We start from the raw sequence: 9,234 nt of genomic DNA, 5'->3' as shown, positions 1-9,234 counted from the left end.
ATATTATTGTGCAGGCTTCCAAGATCTCTGCCATGTTCTTTATTTCTGTTTTGTTAGTTTGTTCTGCCAACAATATGTATTGGGCCCACCTTCAATTACTGCACTTAACAGTGCAGATAGCATTGCTATTGGTTCATTTGAATTGCTTTAGTCACCATACCAGAGAACCACATTCACTACTGCAATGTGTATGTAGCAGCACCGAAATCAAAGAAAAAGATTAGAATAAAGACCTTTCAGTGATGGTCTTGATGCCAGCAGAATCACTATATCAGGCTTTTTTTGTCACAGCTATAGCCAGAATTCTGTGTTGGAAGATTGTTCCAATTTATGGCTGTCCGGAAATTCAGCACCATCATCAGATGTAGCATGGCAGTGAAATTGAGATAAACACCTTGTACTTGTAAATTAGTAATTCGTTAGACATCCATTGTTATTCAATTTTCTGGAAATCAAAAGAGGAAATTGGATTGTATGCATAACTAATGTTGTTTCTTGTTCAACTGCTAAGGGCTAATTTTCTAGCTTGCAATTTGTGGTTAGTACCACCATACAAGTTCAATGGAACGAAGGCGGGGTGTTACAATGGCTTGAAATGTAGAAAATACATTAGCATTACTCCTGTTGGAATTTTGAACTTTTTTAGTGCTTTTTTCTCATAGTTTTGCTGTAGGTCTCAAGACCAATTATGTACAGTGGTGCTAAGTTCTGGATTTTCAATGTTTTTTTCACAGGATGGACGTGCGCGTTCTTGTATGCACTTTCTTTTTGTGCGTAACACTGATGCAGAGGTTAACAGTGTGCGAATCGTGCTCAATTTCAAATATTCTTAAGGAACAGTCGGCTCTTTGTGTTGTGTTGCGCTGAAGTGAAATGATACATATGCAAACTGCAACAGACAAAATTGTTTATTTCAAGGGTTCACTAAGCCTGAGACCACACGTGCCAGCATTTTAAGAGGGCCACTGTAAGAATGGCTTCTGCATTCCAAGATAAGAGTTATTAAACTCTTATCAAAATGTGGGCCAGCTCTCGCTCGTGCACTGAGGCATATGCCTCACATTTCAGGCCGCATGCTTTCCTCTGCTGCGCAGGCTTGGTCACCAACTGCGGCAAGGACAGCTCGCTGCATCAACAAAGGTCACCAGCAGAAAAACGAAAGTTCCTGTGTCCCGAGTGCGGCTATACCACACCCGTTCACACCAACTTCAAAAACCACCTGAGGACACACACGGGCGAGCGCCCCTTTCGATGCAAGCAGTGTGGCAAGGGCTTTGCGAGGAGGAGCATCATGGCAGACCACCTTCATATCCATACAGGGGAGAAGCCGTACCGGTGCCACATTTGTCCCATGATCTTCAGGCAGAGGACAGCCCTGAAAAACCATTTGCGAGCCCACAAGAGTGAAAAACTGCTCTAGGGCCCCCTTTGCTCAAGGGCATTTGCGCACAAGCTGCAGTTGAACTATCAAGCAAAGGAATCTGTTACCCCATAAGGCTTTGGCATGTTCTGCCATCATTATACGATATCCATTGTGACAGCAGTCCCCATGCTATGAATGCCTCCACCGCCTTAAGAACTGTTCTACATTTTTTGTTTTCTGAAAGTGAAGTTCTTTTCGGGCACTTCTGCACAAATGTAGACATGAGCCTGATGGTTCACGTTCGGATGCATAACTGGCAGGCAGAATTTTGAAGTGTTTACCAGCTCATTTCCTGCTGCAGTGATCTTTTTGTTTCCCTGTAGCAATGCTGTTATGGTCTTTAAAGTTCTGTCTGCATCAGCTAAAGGCAACCATCATTGCTCTATTACATTTGCTCTTGCTATCAGTGAATGGCAGTTTTCCAAAACAGCAAGTACATACCGACTGTTCCCTGGACCCCACGTTCTGCAATTTTTTTTTTTCACGCTCTGAGCTAGCTGTGTCACTACTGCATTACTGAAAGCACCATATGACCTGCAGGCTGCACAGTCATTTGAAAAAGCCAATTATCAATGCTACCATGCTCTTGCACAACAATTAAACCCACTGTCTAGTTTCAATAGTCGCAGCTGCCTTGCCAGAAAACCCCAGAAGCATTTTCATTTGTTTTCTCTTCGACGGCATTTCAAACAAATTTTGACCAATATTTCACTCAGAGCTAACCTGGTGTTTCCTATGCACCGTACTATAATACGTGTGTGTATTTTTTTGCTTTCTGGGTCTTTAGCTTCTGCGCAGTAGTGTTAGTTGTGTTTGCATTACTCTAACTTGTAATGTTTCATGTTTGAAGTGTCAGTATGTATTAGTGCTTTGTTCATATTGTTTGTACTCCTTCCCTGTCATGACTCAAGTGAGGGTTACAAGTATGATTAAATAAAATAAACTGTGCAAACTTGCCTTGCTAATGAGTGCACAGAACAATTCAACAAGTAGCTGACAAGGCGCTGTGCTTTTGTTCTGTGCTCAAGATGATGTGCACACAAGGTACTCTCGGGGACAAAAATCTCTAAGACGTACGAATGGTAATCAAAACTGATAGCTGTTATACGGTCATGGATGGTGACAGACTTGTGTGCTCTAACATGAGCCGGAGAAACAAGGGGATAGTTGGCAGACATTGCACTTCTGCGCCTAGGTTGTGTTTTGTGTAACGTGGAGGCTTTTGTCCCCTATAGTAATTGCGAAATGCAAACAATTAAGTGCAGCAGCTTTAAGTACAGGTCAGGTTCTTGTATGCACACTGCATCACTGTTCATTTTCACAACTCTGAGACCGTATAAACAAGCTAAAACAAGAATTTGTAGGAAAATACTACTGCACTGTCCCACCTTTATGTGAATCACTGTAATATGGCCTGTATACTGATTTCATCATCTGGGATGCTTCACCTCTGCGCAAAAAATATTGCTGCATCTAAGCTTATGCACTGAAAGTGACGGCTAGGCGTTACGCAAGTGTTTCGTATCGCTACGTGTAGTGCATCTGTAACAGTTGACTGAAGCACGAAATAGGTCCACAAGACACGATGTCTCCTTTTTCTTGTTCTTTTGTACAACTGGTATTTCTTGGCTAATCTTGGTTAAATGAAATTTCTTGGAATGAACCTGTGTATGTGATGCCTTCCATGCTCAAGCTTTTAGTCGTGATTGCTGCTAATATTTTGATAAATTGCTGAGTTGTTGATTGATAGAGACTATCATACCATGTTACCAAAGTCTTCTGAAATAGGGTAGCCCTGGTATTTTCATTTTTAGTGTCATATGCTGCGAAATTCTATGAATGAATGTGGACATCAATCGATCTCAGGGAGGCAAGGGTCCTGACACGCAGAGGACCCGTTTCTTATAATCCAATGTAAAATGTGCCCTTTGATTCCAACTCGAGTTTTGCAATACAAAGAATGCTGCATGAATGCTACTTCTCTGTATAGAGGCATAAACCACGCAGAGCTATAAGCCTCACATTTTGGCTCTTCTCCAACACTAGACTTCTGATGTCATGCAAGCAAGTTGTTTGGTTTGGTTTATCAGGGTTTAACGTCCCAAAGCGACTCAGGCTTTGAGGGATGCCGTAGCGAAGGGCTCCAAAAATTTCGACCACCCGGGGTTCTTTAACGTGCACTGACATCGCACAGTACATGGGCTTGTGTTAGCTACCTATTCCCAAATGACGCAGACAATTCGTAACTGCCACATATTCTAACTGGTAAGGGCAAATGACATTTTTTTCTGTTTCTTTTGAAAGTGTGTCATGTGTGCATCTTGTATATGCTGATGAGCAAATTGAGAATTTTGCAAACAAAGGTATTTCTTGAGTGAATGTGACCTTTGGAAAATGCTCTGCTTGACGTAAGTATTGAAATCGTTCAACAAAGACTGCAATGGTCCACTTGCTTTGAATATCGAATTCAATGCTGCTGCACTTTGGAAACCTCAGTACACAGTATTTCATGTTTTTGTAGGAAGAGTCTCTAATAAAATCCATTAGGGATAAAAGCAAGTCCTGACTACATATTATGCACTTTCTCTGCACACGTTATGAGCAATCTTGACATTTCTAATGAAGTGCAAGTCTCCACTGCTGCAATCTGTAATAGCCATGTCGTTATTATTCACTTGTTTCCTTGCTCCAATACAAACTTGAGTATCTTGGCATATGCTATACATGTGCTACGCAGTTTTCAGGCAGTGGCAACAAAGCTATGGCCATTTTGTTTTTTTGTACTCATGCAAAGATTAACCCCTCATATTGTGGCTTGAGCAAATACACTGTCACTGTCTCACATTTTACCCTCCTTACAACATTTAGGTTGCACCTCTGCACACTGCCGCTTAAGCAGCTGCGCATATGATCAAGAAAGCCTCTGTGGTGACCAGGCTGGTTAGGGCAGCAATTATTATTGGGATAATAAAAATTGCATAACTATGACAGAAATTTGTATTATATTGGAGCATTACCTTGTGGCTTAGCACTCTGCTGTTGAGACCACATTTCAACTGCTCGTCTTTTGGTTGTAGGGAGCTTGTCCAACAGCATCTTTGTGACGAGTTGCTGTCAGATGCAAATGATCAATTTGGTGAGAAGATTTAAAGTAGAAAGAAGTGAACTAAGTAAGGGCTGTGGAAGATGTAATCTTTGTCTCTCAGAAGGAATAGATTACTTAGAATGTGCTCACCTAATTTGCAGTGGACGACTATGGTGTTTGCAGGCGCTGTTATGTAAGCATCATATGTTCTTGCAGTCTTAACGCACATTGTTGAATACTAAAAGTATTCTGTACTGGTTTTCTGTTCTGATTAGCGATACATACCTGTTCATTATTGATTGTACACATAAAAAATCAGGCACTGTAATGCTCCTGAGCGAACTAGGTTACGCCATTAACTATGGCGTGTATGACTGTTATACATCTGGTTTGGTCGTTGCAACTGTTTTCTGAGGCTGTGGCAATAATTATGACTTTATGGTTTGCACGGGTGATGGAAAGCAGAAAACGATCCTGATAAGGCATCTTTGATATGTCATAAGTTTTTACCTCTAATGCTGTTGGCTTTAGGCATCAATGCAATAGGTTTAAGGATACCACGAGAGTACTTTCCTATTTTGCAGCTCATAGCCTCAGATGCAAAGTTTGCCAATGCAGGGATCCACATGTATCACACTCATTGCAGAGAAGATAATGCTGTTTTCCTTCATGCAGGCTTCACTGACACACGTCACAGCCGTGACCTGCAAGCTGAACAACGCTCGCATGCTGCAAGGTGGCTACCGCATTGCAGTGAAAACATCTACACCACACCTTTCTGTGTCAACATGAAGAGCCACCCGTGCAGCTACTGTGGCAAGGCCTTCACGAAGCGCAGCAACCTGACGAAGCACGTCCGTGTTCACACAGGAGAGAAGCCATTCCAGTGCCACCTCTGCCCCACAGCCTTCACCCAGAGGGAGAGCCTTGTGAGACATCTGCGAATTCACACGGGCGAAAGACCATTCCGATGCCACTATTGCTTAGCAGCATTTTCGCGCAGGCTGCAGCTCAGGTGGCATGAAGAGAAAGAGCACGCGAGGAGAGCCAACCCATAGCTTCCATTTCTGTACGTGCTGTGCCCACTCCACAAACATTCAGAAGTAGTAAACACAGCTTCTTTTTACTATGTAGTAGTTACGTGCTCAACACAGCTGTTGCCACTTCTACAGCAGACATGCAGCTTTAAGAATGTGCCATCTCAAGCTGTGATAATTTCATTTGGGAGGTGAAATTTGAGGACTAAATGGAGACGCCACAGGCGCATTTGGCAAACGATGTTGCAGGTGTTATTTGGCATTTCGTTGTTATTTGGTCTGCACTGTTTGTGCACGTGCCTGATGCAATTCCTTACACTAAGTGGCTTATAACACAGAGAGCAACAACATTCACGGTTGTTTTGAATGTCAGGCATTGTTATAACTGTGCCACACATGCACAAGAAATGACAGTAAATTCTTAACGTCTTAAGTTTGTTAATGCCATTATTTCTGAATTTGGTGCTATATGTGCATGCAGATTTAGTGTCATCATAGAAAAGTCACGATGACGATAACTCCTGCAAGGCAGTAAGAAATTTTACCAGAATATAAACAGCGTTAACGAATACAATATCTCAGCAACATTGTTCAAATGTAATGAAAAATCATTTTGCAGATGATGCTGCTGGTTTTGCTTGACAGGTCGAAAAAGCAGCCATAAATTCGCGCACGAGCAAATAAGCCGAGAGTATGTCGGGTGCTGGTAAAAATGCTGCTACTCGCATCAAAAATGCAGTAGAGATGCCTTTTCTGACAGAGTTATCAATAAACCATTTGCTGCTTAATATAGGAAGTTGTTACTAAAACAGTTGCATGCTTTTCTGCGAGTGCAATCAGGACAAGAGTGCGCACTGCTTGAGCAAATGAGTTGAGGTGAACTTGGTTGGTCGCGAGTGGCAGTAAGGCTGTTGCCAGTAAGGCCAATGCTAATTCATTTGTCCGAGCAACACGTACTGTCGTCCTCATTCCATGCACAGAAAAGCAATCGGCATTACTTGGCTATGTCGGCGAGGTTGTGTCATAAAATTGTGTCTGCAGCCATTGTGTCGTTCTCAGATGAGGTAGGATCAAACGAATGATTGTAATCGAAAAAGGATGATGCGCAAAAAAAAATTATGTCGATAGGAAGATTAGTTAATCAACTAGAGCGAAAAATGTCGAAAAACCGTCGAAATAGCATGGGCGTTGATATAGTCAGTGGACGGGAAAACAACCGTGGACAACAAAATAGTGAAGAAATAGGCAAAGGAGTTGAAATAAAGTTTGAAATGAATTGAAATGTGTTCGATGAGTGAAAAAAAAGTGATTCATATAGAGTAATTAGATAATTATTTAGAGGCAAATTTCGTTAGATGGCTGAATAGGCTAGACAGTGATATAGTAGGTGGACGGGAAAGCAGCACTGGCGCCAAATTTGAAAACGAATATGTAATTGAAGTGAAACGGTGTAATTCTGTAAATGTGATTAATTAAATGGGTAATATAATTGCAATCGATAATCGTAACCAATGAGGATGTTTAATTAAGACACCAATTAAAACAAAGATTTCAATGAGGACGTTAAGCAAAGAGAGGCGACGAGTGTCGAGGAGGCGTCAACGTTTTCGAATTCTCCCAATGTGGGTAACCGCAGTGATCTAACATTTTTAGTAACAACTTCTTATCCAGTAGCAAGTGGTTTAGTCTTAACTGTCAGCCAGATGAGTCACCTCTACTTCAATTCTGATACGAAGCAGGCCATTTTCACCAGCACTTCTGACAGGTACTCCCGGCTTGCGTGATGACACATGAGTTTATGACTACTTTTTCAACTTGTCAAGGAAGAACAGCGCCATTATGTGCAGATAATTTTCATATTATATTTAGCGACTTTGCCAAGATATTGTGCTCATTAGCAATGTTTGTATTCAGGTGAAATTACATCATGATGATGTTCTTGAGCTACACGCTACCACTGGTGTTGTGATAGAGAGAAGAGTAGACTTTACATTAGGTTTCTAGCCTATTGTTAAAATTTTAACAAATTGCAAGTACTCATATGAATGAAACTGCTGAGCGCGTCATCTGTTCATTCATAAATTTTCGCTGTTTCAAGTGCGACTAATATCAGGCCAAATTTACATGCTACATGAAAACATCTGCTGCATTCTAACATTGTGACAAAGAGCGCTAAATGCAGAAGATGACAAAATGTTTTTCAAAGGCACGACAAGTTCCTATTTAAGTCCTGAACTTTGGGACCTCTTCCTGTATATGATTATGTGAAAATTGTATTAATAAAACAGATTCTGATAATCTATATCAGCAAGGGGTTTGAAAGGACTGGTGCATTTATATGTCATCGTTTGCATTATTGTGTCCTGATGATGGTACTGAACATTTTACAGAGGCCAATGCACACTACATCAATGTTGCTGGAGGTAGGCTTCTGATGATGCCTAATTGCGTAACACATAACAGCAGCAATATTCCGCTACATTCACAATCACAGCTTCCCTATGGTATGTACCTCTATGTATCACTGCCGGCAGTTTAGGCAGTGCCAAGAGGATATGCTTAGTGCTCCAAGAATGGCAGCATGAGTCAAAATACATAATTCACATACATGCATAATACATAGTGACAACAGTCGAGCCCGGTTATAACAATCATGACGGTCGCGTGGGTTGCATTCACTGCATCCGAAGTTCGTAGTAAGTGGACTTGCTAGTAGTAAGTGGACTTGCTATATTACAACCAAAAATGCTAACTCACACAAAAAGTGGATTTTTAAAAAATTTATGAGCGTCTCCAAAGCAGGGCCTACCACGGCGCTCCCAAACTCTACAGGGCAGTATGTGCTCCTTGCAATTTCTTCTCTATATCTTCGCCGAGATACCCTTGCCGACAAAAAGCTGCTCTAGAAATGCGACGTAATTAATCACCTTTAAGTGTTCACTGCAACTGGTGGTAGGTCGGCCTCCTTGTCATCGCCTTGATGAGGTCCCTGGCAGTCGAGGAGTGCTCCTGCCGTGTCGGTCATCGTCTGCACTAACGAAAACATCCCAAGGGACATCATGTCCAGCCAACTGTGCACCACAGACACATCGCGAGACACGCATCTGATCACGTAGGTGTAGACAGGCTCATCTGTCATTCCTGGACTCGTTCCGCGACGAAGCTTGCGCAAAAGACGTGCGGCCAGAGCGCATCAAAACAATGGCATTAGCTACACCGTCAACTGTCTGCATGCATGCTGCCTGAACGCGATAACAACGCAGAAAGCCGATTGGGCAGGCGACGCATGCCACGTGGCGAACTGTGCCTGCAAGGCATACCGCGACGAGTATCCGAACGACTCAAATCGCTGCTACTCGTTGAGTACCTACCATGCCCTATAGTTTCGCTTTCAAAATCGCTAGCATTCGTTGACTGCCTACCGTTCCCTATAGTTCCGCTTTCAAAGCTGCCACTGTCTCACGCCCACATTTCTCCTACATCAGATGCTTTGCCCAGCCGGCACACGCGAACGCACTGATATTTTAGGGTGTTGGCGCGGGCTCACCTGCGGTTATTTACATTTTCAATACCGCCTTTTCGCTGCATTTTTTTTTTTTGTCGCCACATTCTCTCTGGAGTTCGCGTCATGCAATTGCTGGAAGCCCGAGTACGCTATATCAGAGTTGCACGGTAACAAGTGTTCGTTG

The 9,234-nt window shown here is 42.5% G+C and overlaps 1 protein-coding gene across 1 annotated transcript; it reads left to right on the top strand.

Annotated features, from left to right (window-relative positions):
- The first annotated feature begins 735 nt into the window (after positions 1 to 735).
- On the top strand, positions 736 to 7,846 carry LOC144108315 (uncharacterized). Its single transcript, XM_077641578.1, has 2 exons — positions 736 to 1,403; positions 5,184 to 7,846. Exons 1-2 carry the CDS (start codon positions 1,019 to 1,021, stop codon positions 5,564 to 5,566), a joined length of 768 nt encoding a protein of 255 aa, XP_077497704.1. The 5' UTR covers positions 736 to 1,018; the 3' UTR covers positions 5,567 to 7,846.
- The last annotated feature ends 1,388 nt before the right edge of the window (positions 7,847 to 9,234 follow it).

This window comes from Amblyomma americanum, chromosome 10, assembly GCF_052857255.1.
Source record: "Amblyomma americanum isolate KBUSLIRL-KWMA chromosome 10, ASM5285725v1, whole genome shotgun sequence".
NCBI lineage: Eukaryota > Metazoa > Arthropoda > Arachnida > Ixodida > Ixodidae > Amblyomma > Amblyomma americanum.
Note: the sequence above shows the minus strand (reverse complement) of the source record. Positions and strands in the feature narration are given on the sequence as shown.